The sequence below is a fragment of the Pantherophis guttatus genome, chromosome 2, assembly GCF_059756535.1.
Source record: "Pantherophis guttatus breed Tessera chromosome 2, ASM5975653v1, whole genome shotgun sequence".
In the NCBI taxonomy this organism is placed as follows: Eukaryota; Metazoa; Chordata; class Lepidosauria; order Squamata; family Colubridae; genus Pantherophis; species Pantherophis guttatus.
The window spans coordinates 279925716-279944018 of record NC_142064.1 but is presented as its reverse complement, the minus strand read 5'-3'; the positions used below and the strand labels follow the sequence as shown (position 1 = coordinate 279944018).

Below are 18303 nucleotides of genomic sequence, written 5' to 3'. Positions count from 1 at the left end.
TCCAGCAAGGATCTGGCATTCATAGCTATGCCGCCTGCTCATTTGTGAATGTTCCCAGTCAGTGTTGCAAATGAACTATGGCGTGGGGGCACCTTCCGTAAATGTATGATATGAATGTATTTGACTCATGGGCAACTTTAGATTAAGCAAGGGTGTGTTGGGAGAATTTCCGAGTCCCTGAGTCTAAAGTACACGGTTAAAGGGCGTTTGTGTGTGTGTGTCTTTGTGTGTGTGCGCAGATCAGAAGCTTTTTAACTTCTACCAACCCTGTGACCCCAATTCCAATAATAAAGTGCAGGCCTTCATCTCAATTCTCTCTAGGCCCGTGATGGCGAACCTATGGCAGTGTGCCAGAAGTGGCACGCATAGCCATTGTTCCAGGCACATGAGCCGTTGCCAAACTTACCCGAAGCTGTGCATGTGTGTGCACCCCAGCTGGTGTTCAGGCCTTTGGCACACATGCACAATTCAGGGGACCCAGCTGGTCTTCACAGCTCTCCTCTGCATGTTTGTACATGCGTTCAAGGCGACTGGCACACAGCGCGTGCTTGCGCAGATCACGTGTGCATTGCATGCGCATTTGCAGATGGTGAGATTGTGTGTGCAACGTGCGTTGGGGCGCGTGCATGAAAGCTGCATGCGAAAGGTCTGCGCATAGATGGTGCTGTTGCGCACACAGCACATGGGGAGGAGCCGTGCATTAGCCCAGATGGCCTGCGAGCGCGCACAGTACGCGAAGCACATTCCTGTTTGGCACTCGGTAAGTAAATGGTTCCCCACCACTGCTCTAGGCATTCCATTCCCTTGTTTTTTTCCTTGCCAAAATAGACCATCTTTTGCCCTATTTCATCTTACCCTAGGATGGGTAATCCTAGAAATAGAAAGCCAATGCCATGAAAGTCAGTACTACAGGTAGTCCTCAACCTATGATCACAATTGACCCCAAAAGTTCCGTTGCTAAACGAGACAGCTGTTAAGTGAATTTTGCCCCATTTTACAACTTTTCTTGCCACGTTTGTTAAGTGAAGCACTGCAATCGGAAGACTCCGGAGACAGCCTTGGAAGAATGAAACGGCTTTCTTGCTCGGTGCCGGTGGAAAAGAGACGGATCCGCCCAAGGCTTTTCCTCGCCGGGGACCTCGATCCCAAAAAAGGCCGGAGAGCCGCGGATGCAGCTGCGGACACGGACATCAAAGGCTCCGGGCGTCTTCGTTCTCTCCAGGCTTTCCAGGGGTTAAAGAGAGCGAGTTCTCCCTAGAAAGACCATATTGAGGATTGCAGGGAACTCTTCCGGCCCTCCCTTTCGCTGTCCTGGCGGACTCCCCTCAGGGGAAAAAAAACGCCTTAGAAGCATCTTGCGAACCTTCGGAAAAGAACCGTTGGAAGGGGCGGGGCTACGATTTCCCGCCTGTCTGTGAAGAAGAACCGAGTGACAAAGACGTCCTCCTCTTCTGGTAAAATAACAGTAGTAATATTATAATAGTAATTTAATTAAAAAATAATAGTTGTGCCGAGGGATTCTGCCCTAAAGTCCTTTTCAAGGGTAGGACTTGAAGATACGGTACTAGCAAACTGTGTCCCTGAGGAATAGCGGTCTAAAATTGAGAAAAGATGATTGCTGCGACATCTCTGAGGAGAAGCTGTGGCCGTCCTGAAGGAAAGAAAAATCCAGAATATTGAAAGGAATCGAATTTCCTCAATGGGAATGTTTCTCAGAGGCATCCAATTTGTTTTCAAAACAAAAAGTTACCTCAGAAATTGCAGAAGTGGGGAAATACTAATACTAAGAATATTTAGAATACTAATTCTAAGTCCTCGACTTAGAATCACAATGAGTTGAGCCCAAAATTTGTTATTATGGGGTCATTAAAAGGTGATGATGATGATGATATATGTTTTGGTATAAACATGCTGTGGTAGGACTATAAAGACTTGGCAGTTATATTAAAAAAATAAATAATGTTTAAAAATGTCAAGGCAAATAGTTTATGTTGCCAGCAAAGCCAATGATATGGTTAAAGTAATACTTCAGAGATAGGTAGGCATGAAAGACTATTTCTGAAATTAGTCTGTACAAATTCTTTATTATTCATCCGGGAAACACTGAAAAATCAATTTCTGGATACCTTCTGAAACACACTATTCTATGACAGGATAAACATAAACCATTGGATAAACAAATATCAATATACATTCTTAAATTTTGTGATATAAAGTTGATATTAAAAAATAATCCACCCTAAAAATTCTGGAGCAGAGTTATATAAAATGTATATTCTCTTTTAGCTGGGTAAATTATCGCAGTGATCTATTAAATTCAATTCTTCCATATGAACTCAACTGTTTACTAATCTTTTCTTCATATGCTTGATTAGATGCTAACAATATAATGGTTAGGAAATTTTAAAAAACCCTAAAAACCCCTTTAATAAAATCTGGGGATCCCTTATCTTTACCAGCTGGGATTACATTTGAGACTATGCTTATTAGATGGCATCAAGTCCATTCTTCCTGTACCTACTACACAAAGATATTAGCCTCGTTGTAATTTGAAGCTCTCCCAAAGATTTCCTGTAATCGCCTTCATCTGGCCCATCTCTTTTATTCTTTCTTTTCCCCTTCCTTCACTCATTTTTTAGTAATCATAATCCACCGCATTTCCATTTTGACATTGTGATAAAAAAAATGGAACCACTGAACTTCTTTCCACACTACAAGTCTGTAAATGGCCACTCCTCCTCATAAAAATGGCTCTTTTTATGAGACGTTCACTCTTCTGAATAAAGCTCCTTCAATGTTATATGCTGGTAGGTTGGTTCTCCATTGTGTGGATCGTGTTATGAGAAGAGAGGGAAGTGCTGTTTCTTTCCACACTCCTGGCACTGATATCGTTTCTCTCCATGTGGATCCTCTTATGGACAGTAAGGGAACAACAGGCCAGGCCAAGCTGTGCCACTGCAGAGCCTGCGGTGCTTTCCCTTCAACCTGGGTGGTGGCACTTACCTAGGCGGGCCAGTGCTGGTAGGTCGCCACACTTGTAGACGTGCAGCTGGAGTGGAACATGGTGTGGGCAGAGAGGCCAATACAGCAATAGGCTTACCGGGGCCGCCTTGCTCAGCTTTGCTGCCTTTGTGCACTGTACATGGAAGGGGCCGCTGCTGCTCTCACCACCCTCACTCCCTGCTTGCTTGCAGATGTCCAGCTGCCTAAAGCAACCCTGCTGCCATTTGCTTTTGTTTCGTGGCGGGAGAAGGAAAAAAGCAAACAGCAATGGCTCGGCAGTGCTCCGGGAGGGCAGGTGGACCGTGAACGTTCTGGGCCTTATGCACGTGCACATGCACACGTGAATGTGCTGCACTACCGCCATTCGCCTTCTTCTCCCGTTGTGAAACGAAAGCGAATGGCAGCGGGTTGCTTCGGGTGGTTGCTTCAGGTAGGTGGACGTCTGCATCCAGCCGCGGAAGGAGGGTGGCGAGAGCAATGGCAGCAGCCCCTTTCAAGCGCAATGCAGAGGCGGCGGGCAAGGGAGTGCCAAGATGAAGAGCTACCCGCAATGGCGGATAAGTGCTATTGCCCAGGCAAAAGGGAAAGCGCTGCAAGTTCTGGGGTGGCACGGCCGGGCCTAGCCCTCTTCCCCGCACGGGGGCCAGCGACTTCCACCTCTCTCGGTCCACTTCTTCACCAGCAGGAAGTGGCGCCGTGGCTGAGCCTCCTTCCCCAGGAGCGCCGGATTCTGCAGGCTGTGTTCCTGGAGTAGTGCTGGCAGTCAGAGAGAGCAGGCAGGTGGCCAGGTGGGAAGCCAGTGGGCTGCTTCAGAGCCCCAAGCCCCTCGGAGCTGGGAGGGGTGGAAGGCGGCCTTTTCTGCCGCATCCCTGTCCCCTCTTTGGATCACCCTGCAGGTGGGGGGGGCCTCCGCCTTTGTAGAAATGGGGCAGGTGATTTGTACAGAGAATTGGCAGGGAGGGATGCACAGCCCTCTAGGATGGAGAGCGGGGCAAGAGAAGGCTCCGAGGTTCACTTGGGCACTCAAGGCAGATGACGGAGGGAAACTCAAAGTGTTGGGGGCTTCAGAAGGGCAGAATGTGCAGTTCCTGGCTCTAACAGTGAGTGAAGTGATGTCAAGTTTGCTACGCCACACCCACCCGGTCACATGACCACCAAGCCACGCCCACAGAACCGGTAGGGAAAATTTTTAGATTTCGCCACTGCCCACAACATCTGAAGGCAAGCTGTTTCACTGGTTAATTGTCCTGACTGTTAGGAAGTTTCTCCTCAATTCCAGATTGCTTCTCTCCTTGATTAATATCCATCCATTGTTTCTTGTCCTGCCTTCTGGCGCTTTGGAAAATAAGTTGAACCTCTTTGTGGCAGCCCTTCAAATACTGGAATACTGCTATCATGTCCCCCCCTAGTTTCTCCAGACTAACCATACCCAGTTCCTGCAAAAAAAACCTTACATTTGAATAGAATAGAATTAGAATTAGAATTATTAGAAATAAAATAGAATAGAATTTTATTAGCCAAGTGTGATTGGACACACAAGGAATTTGTCTTGGTGCATACGCTCTCAGTGTACATAAAAGATACGTTCATCACGAATCATAAGGTACAACACTTAATGATAGTCATAGAGTACAAATAAGCAATTGGGAAAAAATATCAATATAAATCATAAGGATACAAGCAATAAGGTTGCAGTCATTCAGATTGTTCGGTCACACCATAAGGCTAGTTGTTCAACCTCCCGTTGTATGCAGATTCATCATCATCTTAAATGAGACCAATGTTTTATTCTCTTTTGGGGCAAGAGAGCCATCTCTAGTTTGTATTGCTCTCCAACATGCCCCATTGACACTTATTGTTGTTCTGGTTGTTCTTTATTGGCCAAGTGTGATTGGACACACAAGGAATTTGTCTTTGGTGTAAAAAAACATCTTTATGGCACTTCCTGTGGTAAACTTGTGATGTGGTTGTGTTTATTGTGCCAGACATATAAATGTGTTTCTGTGAGGACATGTGCAACTTTTCCTTGACTTATAACAGTTCATTTAGTGACCGTTGAAAGTTACAACGGCACTGTAAAAAGTGACTGATGACCATTTTTCATACTCATGACCATTGCACATCCCCATGGACTGAGTGATCACAATTCAGACATTTGGCGACTGACTCATACTTATGACGGCTGCAGTGTCCGGGGCTTCACGTGATTTCCCCTTTTGTGACCTGGCAAGCAAAATCAATTGGGAACCAGATTCATTTAACAACCGTGTTACTAAGAAAACAGCTGCAGTGCTTCACTTAACAACTATGGAAGAAAGGTCTTAAGTTGGGGGAAAATTCAGTTAAGAACTGTCTCACTTAGCTGCAAAAATTTGGGCCTCAATGGTAATCATAAGTCGAGGATGACCTGTCTAAACTCAACTAGGTCTAGAATCTTGTCAGCCTTGCAAAAGTGAAGCTGGACCTGCACCCAAAACCCACAAGAAAACCCTATGAAAAACAGTCAAAGGAAAGAAAAACCATAAAAAACATAATCTGTGGGAGAAAGACCTGAGTTTTAAAGAGAGACCTGTCTGCCACGCTGGCAGCCCCAAGGGATCCCTTTTGCCCCCGACCGCAAACGGAAAACTAGAGCAAGAACCGATTTCGGGATCAGAAACTCGACGGATCGCGGACTGGATGGAAACGGGGCAGAGTCGCTCGCTTTGCGCAATTGGCAGGCGGGATCCACGAGGGGGCGCTGTCAGGAGAGCAAGCGCTGCCCAGCCCAGCCCAGCCCAGCGGGGAAGGAGGAGAAGCGAGTCTTCGCAGGAGAGGGAGGGGCCCATCACTTGGGAGGACTCTAGAAACAATGCCATTTTTTCTCTAACCGTTAATATTGGCTGCAGAAGAGTGCGCAGGTGCGAATCTAATCTCCAACTCAAAGGCGAGGGTGGAGCTGCGAGGTGGGTGGAGCCTGGAATCCCGGGCGGGTGGGAGGAGTTCGGAGCTGGGCACTTGATCGCTTGCAGCCAGTCGACGGATCCTGGTGAGGTAACTCGGATCTTTTCAGCTATGAAAGTGTTTAACAGCAGTGTCTTCTCTGTCTTCCGTTAAATGTTTGTGAACAAGAACATCCTATCGATGTCTACGAAGGCAGCTCTCTTTTTTTCCTCACTTTTTCTTTTCTTTTATTCCTTTCCCTTAGCTTGAAAACTGAAAGCATTTATTTATTTTGCTCTGTGGGAGGATTCTTATCGTTTGAGGATCAAAGTCCCACATCTCCCGAAATGGCTCACAGTGGCTCTTCTTGCCATTGTGCTCCTCCGACCGAAAGTCCTTTTGCAAACGCAGGACAGACTTCAGATGGATGTGAACCAGCGTCTCGGTACACCCCAAAAACCGGCTCACGAGACCCAGAAGGAAATGGATCCCGTGTTGCCTTGCTTGGTTCTACTGAGAAATTCTGGGGAAGAATGAGGAAGGACAATGTCCTGCAAGGAGAAACCACCAGACGGGCTGGAGAACATCAACTTTGCCGGGAGTTCATATACAAAGAAACCGAGGCACCTCGAGAACTTTGCACTCGCTTACACCGTCTTTATCGTCGATGGCTGAAGCCAGAGAAAAACACGAAAACTCAGATGTTGGACTTGGTGGTCCTGGAGCAGTTCCTGGCAGTCCTGCCCCCAAAGATGGAAAGCTGGGTGCGAGAATGTGGAGCAGAGACCAGCTCCCAGGCAGTGGCCCTTGCAGAAGGTTTCCTCCTGAGCCAAGCAGAGGAGAAGAAGCAGGGAGAAACGCAGGTGAGACAAAAATCATCCTCGACATTCAACAGTTCACTTAGTGACCATCCAAAGTTACAACAGCGTTGAAAAAAGTGACTTATGATAATTTTTCATTCTTGGTTGCAGTAGCCTTACAGTCACCTGAGGCTCTGAGGCTGTGGCAACTGGTTTTTATTTATGATGGTTGTAGCATCCTGGGGTCACATGATCCCCTTTTGTGACCACCCGACTAAGCAAAGTCCATGGGGGAGCCAGATGCACTTAACAAACATATGACTAAGTGAACCCCTGCAGTGATTCACTTAGCTACTGTGGCAAGAAAGTCGTAAAATGGAGCAAAATTTACTTAGCGGTCGTCTCCATTAGCCATGGAAATGTTGGGTTCAATTGTTGTCGTATATCGAGGACTACCACTTTATAATTCCCTGGTAAGACCACACTTGAAATACTGCAGCCAGTTTTGATCGCCATGATATAAAAAGAGATCTTGAGACTAGAGAAGAGCGGCAAAGTTGATTAGGGGACTGGAGGCTAAAACATTAAGAACAGTTGCTGGAACTGAATATGTCTAGTCTGATGAAAAGAAGGATTAGGGGTGACATGACAGCAGTGTTCCAATATCTCAGGGGTTGCCACAAAGAAGAGGGAGTCAAACTATTCTCCAAAGCCCCTGAATAGAATAGATGGAAACTAATCAAGGGGAGAATCAACTTAGAACTAAGGAGAAATTTCCTGACAGTGAGAACCATTAATCAGTGGAACAACTTACCTCCAGAAGTTGTGAATGCTCCAGCACTGGACGTTTTTAAGGAGAGATTGGTACAACTATTTGTCTGAAATGGTATAGGGTTTCCTGCCTGAGCAGGAGGTTGGACTCGAAGACCTCCAAGGTCCCTTCCAATTCTGCTCTATTCTATCTGTATGTGAGAAGCCTTCTCTTTTTAGAGTGAACTTGGTTGCTGTGGACCATAAAATCTTCTTCCCTCTTTCTTTTGACAGGTTCAGGATCCCTTCATGGAAGTGGATACTCAAAACTCCCGACCACACAGAGACATGTCATCTCTCTCTCAGGAACTGGCCTTCAGAGGGATCTCCCAAGAAGATCCAGCTCAGATCACATCCAAAAGTTGTTATATTTTTATATTGGTGTATTCCACAAGGAAATATAACATGGTGCAGTTCAAAAGAAACATATTACGAAATATGGAGGCAAAGTACGGAGTATGTAAACCACTTACAGAGGGCTATGAAAGCACGATGAAGCCGTATGCAAGTCTAAGTGCTGTTGGTAGTCCTATTGCTAACTCCACAATTGAGCCCAAATGTTCTAAGCAAGATAGTTGTTAAGCGAATTTTACCCCATTTTACGACTTTCCTTGCCACAGTTGTTAAGTATCTATGGAGAGTTTCAGTCATTCAGTCATCCAGACAACAAAATTGTTGTCCCAAAGTTGCAACTGCCTCTTGAAAAAGCAACTTTGGGACAGTTGTGATGTGAATTACTGCAGTTCTTAAGTTAGCACCATGGTTGTGAAGTGAATCTGGCTTCCCCATTTACTTTCCCTTTCGAAAGGTCGCAGTTGATCACATGACCCCAGGACACTGCGAATGTCATAAATATATGCCAATTGCCAAGCATCCAAATTTTGGTCACGGGGATTCTGCGATAGTCAGAAGTGTGAAAAATGGTCATCTGTCACTTTGTTTACCTGCTGTTGCAACTTCAAACAATCACTAAACGGTATAGGTTTCCCTTGTTCTCATTCCTTTTGGATCCTATGTGGATATAGATTACACCCACGTCATTATTTTTTACATAAAAACTGTTGAGGAAGATTATTGGGGGTAGTATGTTGATTGTAACCCGCTTAGAGAGAGCTGTAAAGCACTATGAAGCGGTACAAAAGTCTATTGATATTGCTTACTTGCAGTCCGACTGGTGTGAAAGAAGGCTCCTTTTAATTTTTTTTGTGTACACACACACACACACACACACACACACACACACACACACACACAATTATGGTATAGTTTTGCTCGAGAATGCAGCAGGAATGTTTTCAAAATGTCTTCTTCCATTTCTGTCTTATCAGGGAATGGAGCAACCCTGAGGTTTCCTGCAGAAACATCTTTGCTTTGTGGTGGAACTGAAACTGCTGTCGTTATTCCAACTCAGGTAGGAGGGATGAAGCTCGCCTAAAGTGTTAGTACCACTTTATAATGCCTTGGTAAGACTTGAGATTTTGGAAAGAGTGGAGAGAAGAGCAATGAAAATGATTAGGGGACTGGAGGCCAAAACATACGAAGAACAGTTGCAGGAATTGGGTATGTCTAGTTTAATGAAAAGAAGGACTAGGGGTGACAGGCCATCATGTGCAATAAAGATGATTAGGAGCATCATAGCATCAAGTTGATTAGAAGCACCTAAAACATATAAGAGGCCCCTTAGATATATATTTACTCTTTGCTGCCACAAAGAGGAGGGAGTCAAGCTTTTCTCCAAAGCACCTGAAGGCAAGATAAGCAATGGATGGGAAAATCAAGGAGAGAAGCAACCTAGAAGTAAGAAATTTCCTGACAATGAGAACAATTAACCAGTGGAAGAGCTTTTCTTTAGAAGTTGTGGCTTCTCCATTGCTGGAGGTTTTTAAGAAGAGACTGGACAACCCCATTTCTCTGAAATGGTAAAGGGTCTCCTGCTTGAGTCGGGGGATTGGACTAGAAGACCTCCAAGGTCCTTTCTAACTCTGCTATTTTGAGGAGGATTCTTTTCTCCTTTAGTGTCCAAATGTGGTTTTGACAAGGAGCATTCCAAAGCAAGCTGGATTTCTCTTCCAAAGTTAGTTCCCTTAATTTGCTCTCTTCTAGCCATCTTTTTTCAGAGTAGGAGCAGTTTCATGGTATTATCTGAACATTGCTGGCATCTCATGCTTCTAGAAGGCCTTTTCCAGCAACTTCATATAGCTGTTGAACTGTGTGTATCTGTCAGAGACAACATAAGGAAGCTGTTAATGTATCAACTAGGATTGTCCCAGCACTGTGTTGAAATCCCTTCCAGGAAGCCCTGAAAACCCTGATCAATGGTGCATCCAAGATTCATCCCATCAGTTGTTCCATAACCTACTGTTTGCTACCTTCTAAAACAAGTTTTAAAATCCTGCAAAATCAGCAATAAGGATAGGATAGGATAGGATAGGATAGAATTAGAAAAAAACAATAGAAGAATAGAATAGAAAGAACAGAGCAGAGCAGAGCAGAGCAGAGCAGAAGAGAAGAGAAGAGAAGAGAAGAGAAGAGAAGAGAAGAGAAGAGAAGAGTTAGAAAGAACTTGGAGGTCTTCTAGTCCAAACACCTGTTCAGGCAGGAAACCCTAAACCATTTCTAACCAATGGTTGTCCAGTCATCATCATCTTTTAATGACCCCATAATCCCTTGCAGGGTGGAGTCTGGGCAACTGAATGGAGCTGAGTGTTTACTAGTCCTTCCTGTTGCCAATGCGGAGTTCTATTTAGCAAATATATTCTTATTGTGCCCAGAGAGAGATGGTTGTCCAGTCTCTTCTTAAAAACGTTTAGTTGGAGCATTCACAATTTCTGGAGGTAATTTGTTCCACTGATTAATTGTTCTAACTGTCAGGAAATGACAGTGAGTAACAAAAATACTGGAAAAAATGACTTAGGACTATGTTTCACATTTATGACCGTTGCAGAATCTCCATTGTCGTGATGAAAATTAGGATGCTTGGCAACTGGCTCATGTTTATGACGGTTGCAATGTCCTGGGATCATGTGATCTCCTTTTGCAAACTTCTGACCAGCAAAGTCAAGGGGGAAGCCAGGTTCACTTAACAACCATGTTATTAACAAGTGCGGCAAATAAGGTTGTAAAATGGGCCCAAAACTGACTTTACAACTGTCTTGTTTAACAACATAATTTTTGGACTCAATTGTGGTCATAAATTGAGGACTACCTGAACTCTGTGAAAAATGCCCAGTCACTCTGAGATTTGGGATGAGAGGTATCTATGCTTGATAAAGAATTATTTATTTGTATGTATGTGTGTCATTAATTAATTAGATCTCACTCTCAGAGTGACCTTGGGCGATTTTCAGGTGGTACAGGTAATCCTCAATTTACGACCTCAAGTATAACTTGGAACTGTACATTAAGAGGGATTTTTTTTTCAATTTCAGAATCATATGTCATTTGAAGATATAGCCGTATTTTTTTCCGAAGAGGAGTGGGCCCTGCTGAATCCAGACCAGAAATTGCTGTACAGGGAGATCATGTTGGAAAATGCAAGGAATGTGACCTGCATAGGTAAGTATCAAGCCTGCCTCCGTTCAAAACCCAAGAAGGAAAACCGCTGAATCCACTAAAGTTGAGAAGAGATACTTTTACTGAGTTTGAAATGATGGTAGCGAAAGAAAGGCAAGATCTAAGCCAAAAGGCGGGAAAGGTACATATAGAAAGTTTCCCCAAATCCCTCCCCCCAGGGATCCATGCTGAATGTCCAGTCCGCGTCCCACATAGTGTCAGACACATCTTCAGGTGTTTTCGTCCAGCTGGAGTTCAGGACGGTTGGCTTTGACTGGGTGTAAACCACTCCATTTAGCAGCGCAGTAATTTCAGCGAGCAAACCTCCCTTTATATTCAGGTGGGCCTTCTTCACACCAGCTCACTTCCCAAATCCCTCTGCTATGCCCCCCCTCCCCGTTACTATGGCAGCCGTTAACAAGCAAGCATCAAAAGGAAAACCCATGCTGGAGATCCAGCTAACATTAAGGTTCTCTTTCTACTTTTCTGGTCAGACGTAACTAGTTTGCCTGTTTCTCAGAAAATGCTAGTCTGTTCCTTTCCTACAATGAAGGAGAATGTATTGATTCTCCCACCTGATCAGGCAGACGGGGCTAAAAATCTTCATGCTGTCTCCTCTATAGAAGAGAGCAAACACCCTCCTTACTGAGTTTATCTTTTGGGTGACAGCCTTAAGGAGTGCCTTTCATTTTTCTGGAATTTGGAAACCCTAATAGGCCCGAATTATATGGAGCACATGAAGTGTTAGTACCACTTCATAACGCCTTGATAAGACCACACTTAAAATACTGCATCCAAGTTTGTCACCACGATATAAAAAAGATGCTGAGACTCTAGAACAGGTGTGTCAAACTGGTGGCCCATGGGCTGGATGCGTCATGTGCAGGCCATGTCCACCCTAGCTCCGCAAAGTCAAGAAAACTTGAGCTGTCATGTGACATCAACATGATGCAGCGAGTTTGACATACATGTTCTACAAAGAGTGCAGAGATGAGCAACAAAGGTGGTTAGGGGACTGGAGGCTAAAACATGCTGGAATTAGGTATGTCTAATTTAATGAAAAGAAGGACTGGGGTGACATAGCAGTGTTCTGATATCTCAGGGGTTGCCACAAGGAATGAGGTCAAGCTGTTCTCCAAAGCACCTGAAGGCAGGACAAGAAGCAATGGGTGGAAGCTAACCAAGCAGAGAACCAACCTAGAAATAAGGACAAATTTCCTGACAGTGAGAACAATTAACCAGTGGAACAACTTGCCTCTAGAGGTTGTGGGTGCTCCATCACTGGAAGTTTTTAAGAAGCGATTGGACAACCATTTAGAATAGAATAGAATAGAATAACAGAGTTGGAAGGGACCTTGGCGGTCTTCTAGTCCAACCCCCTGCCCAGGCAGGAAACCCTACACCATTTCAGATAAATGGTTATCCAACATCTTCTTAAAAATTTCCAGTGTTGGGGCATTCACAACTTCTGCAGGCAAATTGTGCCACATTAATTGTTCTAACTGTCAGGAAATTTCTCCTTAGTTCTAAATTGCTTCTCTCCTTGATTAGTTTCCACCCGTTGCTTCTTGTTCTACCCTCAGGTGCTTTGGAGAATAGTTTGACTCCTTCTTCTTTGTGGCAACCCCTGAGATATTGGAATACTGCTATCATCTCTCCCCAGTTCTTCTTTTCATTACACTAGACATACCCAGTTCCTGCAACCGTTCTTCATATGTTTTAGCCTCCAGTCCCCTAATCATCTTTGTTGCTCTTCTCTGCACTCTTTCTAGAGTCTCCTCATCTTTTTTACATCGTGGCGACCAAAACTGAATGCAATATTTCAAGTGTGGCCTTACCAAGGCATTATAAAGTGGTATTAACACTTCACGTGATTTTGATTCTATCCCTCTGTTTATGCAGCCTAGGACTGTGTTGGCTTTTTTGGCAGCTGCTGCACATTGCTGGCTCATATCTAAATGGTTGTCCACTAGGACTCCAAGATCCTTCCCACAGTTATTACTATTGAGCAAGGTACCACATATACTGTACCTGTGCATTTTGTTTTTCTTCCCTAAATGTAGAACCTTCCTTTTTTCACCGTTGAATTTCATTTTGTTAGATAGCACCCAATGTTCAAGTCTGTCAAGATCCTTCTGTATCTTGAGCCTGTCTTCTGGAGTGTTGGCTATTCCTGCCAACTTGGTGTCATCTGCAAATTTGATGAGTTCCCCATCTATCCCCTCGTTCAAGTCATTGATGAAGATGTTGAAGAGCACTGGGCCTAAAACAGAGCCCTGCATAGGGCTCCACTGCATACTTCCCTCCATGTAGATGCAGTTCCATTGAGGACTACACGTTGAGTGCGGTTGGTCAGCCAGTTACGAATCCATCTGGTGGTGATGCTGTCTAACCCACATTTTTCTACTTTATCTAATAGTAGGTTATGGTCTACTTTACCAAATGCTTTACTAAAGTCCAAGTAAATTATATCGACAGCATTCCTCTGGTTCACTAATTTTGTCACTTTATCAAAGAATGCAATAAGATTAGTCTGGCATGATCAGTTTTTGACAAACCCATGTTTGTCCACTTCCACTTTTTTATACGTTCTTTTTATCTTTCAATTTGTTAGAGAGTTCTTTATGCAGCCATGCTGGTTTCTTTTGAGATCTATTATTTTTCTTCTTCGTTGGTATTGTGCTAGACTGGACTTTTATAATCTCACTTTTCAAAGTTTCCCAAGCTTCTTGAGTTGTTTTTCCCTTGAGGATTCTCATCCATGGAATCCTTCTCAAGCTCTCTCTAAGTTTATTGAAAATAGCTCTCTTAAAGTCCAAAATTCTAGTTTGACTTTATTCTACTACTTGTGTTTGCATAATGTTGAATTCCAGTATTGTGTAATCACTTGTCCCCAAGGTTCCTGTAGCTTCAACACCTTCTATCATTTTGTCTCTGTTAGTGAGAATTAAGTCCAATATGGCTGATCCCCTTGTTCTCTTCCCTACTTTATGGGAAGTAAAATTGTTTGCTAGGTTTGTTAGGAACCTGTTGGATCTTCCACTTGGTGCAGAGTTTGTCTCCCAATTGATATCAGGGTAATTAAAATCCCCCATTACTATTGTGATGTGCTTCCTACATACCTTAATTAGCTGACTAGCAAAAAGTTCATTTACTTCCTCTGTTTGGTTGGGTGGCCTATAGTATAGACCAGTGATGGCTAACCTTTTTGCCATTGTGTGCCAAAAGCGGGAGGAAAGCAGGGGGGTTGCGCGCACGTGACTCCCCTGCTTTTGGCACGGGATGGCACGGTGGGCCCAGTAGGCCCTTTTTTCTCTCTCCCCAGGCTCCAGAGCCTTTCTAGGAGCCTGGGGAGGGCGAAAATGGCCTTTCCCATCCCCCTGGACGGGCTATTTCCAGCCTCCAGAGGGTCTCTGGGGGGTTGGGGAAGGCCGTTTTCACCCTCTCCAGGCTCCTAGAAAGGCTCTGGAGCCTGGGGAGAGAGAAAAATGGGCCTTCCCCATCCCCCCGGAGGCCGGAAACAACCTGCTTCCTGACTTCCGGTGAGCCCAGAAGGCCCGAAAGTCAACTGGCCGGCGTGCACATGTGCGCTGGAGCTGAGCTCACGTGCCCACCGATATGGCTCCGCGTGCCATAGGTTCGCCATCATGGGTATAGACCTATGACAATGTCATCCCCTCCCTTTAATATTGACCCAAATGCATTCAAGATAATTTTCATCATTGTTGTGCTCTAATTCTGTAGAGATGTAGTTATTTCTTATGTATAGTGCAACTCCACCTCCTCTTTTATTTTGTCTATTTCTTTTAAATAATTTATATCCCTCTAGCTGTATGTTCTATTTGTGGGTTTCATCCCACCAAGTTTCCATAATGGCAACAATATTATATCTGCCCTCATTTACTTGAATTTCTAATTCACCCTGTTTATTCCTCATACTCTGCATTGGTGTATAGACATTTGAGTCCATTTTGATTGACTCTATGTTTACTGTCTACATAACCTGTGTTGTGCCTGACTGCCCCTACTTTATTGCCACCTGTTTGATTAATGCACATGGTATGGCACTCACTATTAAATGCTTGGTTTTGGTTGACAGCAGGGGTGATAATCTTACTCGCACAGACATCTGTGTTACATCTATATTATTTGTTTGAAATGGTATAGTGTCTCCTACTTGAGCAACACTTTTGGACAAAAGACCTCCAAGGTCCCTTCCAATTCTGTTATTCTCTGTCATGTCTCCCTCCCATTTTCCCCAAGGCCTCTTTGCTGTACACTCCCAAACTGAAGATTTGCTTTCAGCAACCTCCTCAAAAACAAGCTAAAACCCAAATAATCTTCCCCAACAGTTTTATGTTAACACTGAACATCATGGGAAGCAAGGTAGCTCTGTACATGATATTGCTGTCCCAAGGTCAAAATATTAGTTCCAAGCTCCGTACTGGGCACTGGGCTGACAGGGATAGTAAAAATAATACCCTGGGTGTAATCTGTACCCCATAGGGTCCAGGAGGAATGAGAACAAGGTGGTGCAGGATCCAGGAGGAATGAAACCTGTACAGGTAGTCATCGGCTTAACAGACATTTGTTTAGTGACTGTTTGAAGTTACAATATCAGGTAAAAAAGTAACTGATGGCCATTTTTCACATTCACGACCGTTGCAGTATCCCTACAGTTGTTTGGTCAACATTCAAACACTTTGGCAACTGGCATGTATTCATGATGTTTGCAGTGTCCTGGGGTCATGTGATCACCTGCAATTTCTGACAAGCAAAGTCAGTGGAGAAGCCAGATTCACTTCAGAACCATGTTACTAACTTAACAACTACAGTAATTCACGACAAGGAACTCGTAAAAGGGGATAAAACTCGCTTAACAATTGTCTCGCTTAGAAATTTTGGGCTCAGTTGTAGTGTTAGAGCAGGGATCTGCAACCTTAAATACTCAAAGAGCCACTTGGACCCATTTCCCACAGAAAAGAGCCACAAAACCTGCGTGGGCGTGGCCAACTCAATGTCACTCACTTCCACCAGTCACATGACCCCCCCCCTAGCCATGCGTAGCCAGCCGGTCATTAGGGCAGAGAACCAGTTGTTAAAAAGCACCAGGAACCACAAAATCCTTTTGACATCTCTCTCTCTACCCTCCCTCCCACTCTTCCCCTCTCTGTCTATCTCTCTGTCTCTGCCCTTGCCACTTCTCCATCCCCTGTCTTCACCTTTACCTTCTCAGGCCAGGCAAGGAGTGACTGGGAGGGGAAGGTGAGGGGTGGGGCCAGCCAGTGGTGGGATCACCTGACAGGGAGCCACAGCAGAGGGCCCAAAGAGCCGTATGTGGCTCCGGAGCTGCAGGTTGCTGACCGCTGTGTTAGAGAGAGCACTTAGACTTATATACCACTTCACACTTCTTTACACCTCTCTAAGCAGTTTACAGAGTCAGCATCTTACCCCAACAATCTGGCTCCTCACTTTACTGACCTTAGAAGGATGGAAGGCTCAGTCAATTTTGAGCCGGTGAGAATCGCACTACTGGCAGTGAGCAGAATTAGCCTCCAATACTGCATTCTAACCACTTCGCCACCAGGGGTCATAAATTGAGAACTACCTGTAATGTTCAAATACAGGATGTGGCAATAGAGCATGATCCCCGAGGGTGCCTTTGCTTGGGCCTTGAACATCTCGTGAAACTTACCTCTGTGTTCTTCTTTTTGTTGCAATCAGGCGAAAGGTGGGAGAACGAGGACTCTAAGAAGGAGATGATAGAGCATTTGCCAACAGTCAACAATGAAATTACAGAAAGGATGTTCCGATGTCAATGGGGAGTCCAAAGTCCTGAGGAAAACCAGCTAAACGGAGAGCCAAAGAAAGCCCTCGCTTTTCATTGTGTAGATAGCAACACGCTGCTGGCTGAAAAAAATCACCAAGAAACCAGAATGTGTCCAGGCTGTGGAAAAATATTGAAGGAGGAATCAGGATTGTGTGGATATTGCAGAAGGCCGCCTGTCGAGACACAACATGAAAACAGGGAACGGGCCTTTCCTCTTACTTTAGTTCAAAATATATCGCTTGGGGAGAAATTATATAACTATGTGGAATGTGGAGAGAGCTTCAGCCAGAGTAGCCATCTCAGTAACCATCAAAAGAGTCACATCCGGGAGAATACATATCAATGCATGGATTGCGAGAAGAGCTTCCTTCAGAAAAGTCACCTTATGACCCATGAAAGGATCCACCGAGGAGAGAAACCACATCCATGCTTGGAGTGTGGAAAGAGATTCATTAAGAGAACTTACCTCACTTCTCACATGAGAATCCACAGCAGGGAGAAACCCTATCAATGTGTGGAGTGTGGGAAGGGCTTCTCTCAGAGAAGCCACCTTCCTTCCCATAAGAGGATCCACACGGGGGAGAAACCGTATCAGTGCCTGGAGTGCGGGAAGCGCTTCAGCGATGTAAGTCACCTCACTTCCCATAAAAGGATCCACACCGGAGAGAAGCCATATAAATGTATGGAGTGTGGGAAGAGTTTTAGCGTGAGCTGTTCCCTGACATCCCATATGAGGATCCACCGAGGAGAGAAACCCTATCAATGTGTGGAGTGTGGGAAGCGCTTCAGTCGCAAAAGCCGCCTTACTTCCCATAAGAGGATCCACACAGGGGAGAAACCGTATCAGTGCCTGGAGTGCGGAAAGAGCTTCAGTGATGCACGCTACCTCACTTCCCATAAAAGGATCCACACCGGAGAGAAGCCATATCAGTGTCTGGAGTGTGGGAAAAGTTTTAGCGTAAGCAGTTCCCTGACATCCCATAAAAGGACCCACACAGGGGAGAAGCCATACAAATGTACGGAATGTGGAAAGAGCTTCACTGTAAGCAGTTCCCTTAGTTCTCATAAAAGGATCCACACGGGGGAGAAACCATACAAATGTGTGGAATGTGGAAAGAGCTTTAGAAAGAGTAGTTCTGTGACTTCCCACCGAAGGATCCACACGGGAGAAACCATATGAGTGCATGGACTGTGGACAGAACTTCAGAGACCCCAGTTCTGAGGTTAGGATCCTCGTGCAGAAATGTTAGAATTCTTTATTGGCCAAGTGTGATTGGACACAAATGGAATTCGGTTTTTTTCACACAAGGAAATGTCATGGAAGTGGATCATGGGCTAAAATAAATTGGTGTGGCTGAAGGAAGGAAAACGAGGAATTGTCGCCCC

The 18303-nt window shown here is 44.8% G+C and overlaps 1 protein-coding gene across 3 annotated transcripts; it reads left to right on the top strand.

Moving 5' to 3' along the window:
• The first annotated feature begins 795 nt into the window (after positions 1-795).
• On the top strand, positions 796-18286 carry LOC117658034 (uncharacterized). 3 transcript variants are annotated; one of them, XM_087884645.1, is made up of 6 exons: positions 2101-5903; positions 6191-6788; positions 7770-7896; positions 8864-8946; positions 10964-11090; positions 16812-18286. In XM_087884645.1, the coding sequence occupies exons 1-6, from the start codon at positions 5683-5685 to the stop codon at positions 18095-18097; spliced, it is 2442 nt and encodes an 813-aa protein (XP_087740771.1). In that variant the 5' UTR covers positions 2101-5682; the 3' UTR covers positions 18098-18286. The 3 variants fall into 3 exon arrangements, with proteins under 3 accessions (XP_087740772.1, XP_087740773.1, XP_087740771.1); XM_087884646.1 differs by lacking the exons at positions 2101-5903; positions 6191-6788 and adding an exon at positions 796-1454; XM_087884647.1 differs by lacking the exons at positions 2101-5903; positions 6191-6788; positions 7770-7896 and adding an exon at positions 796-1454.
• The last annotated feature ends 17 nt before the right edge of the window (positions 18287-18303 follow it).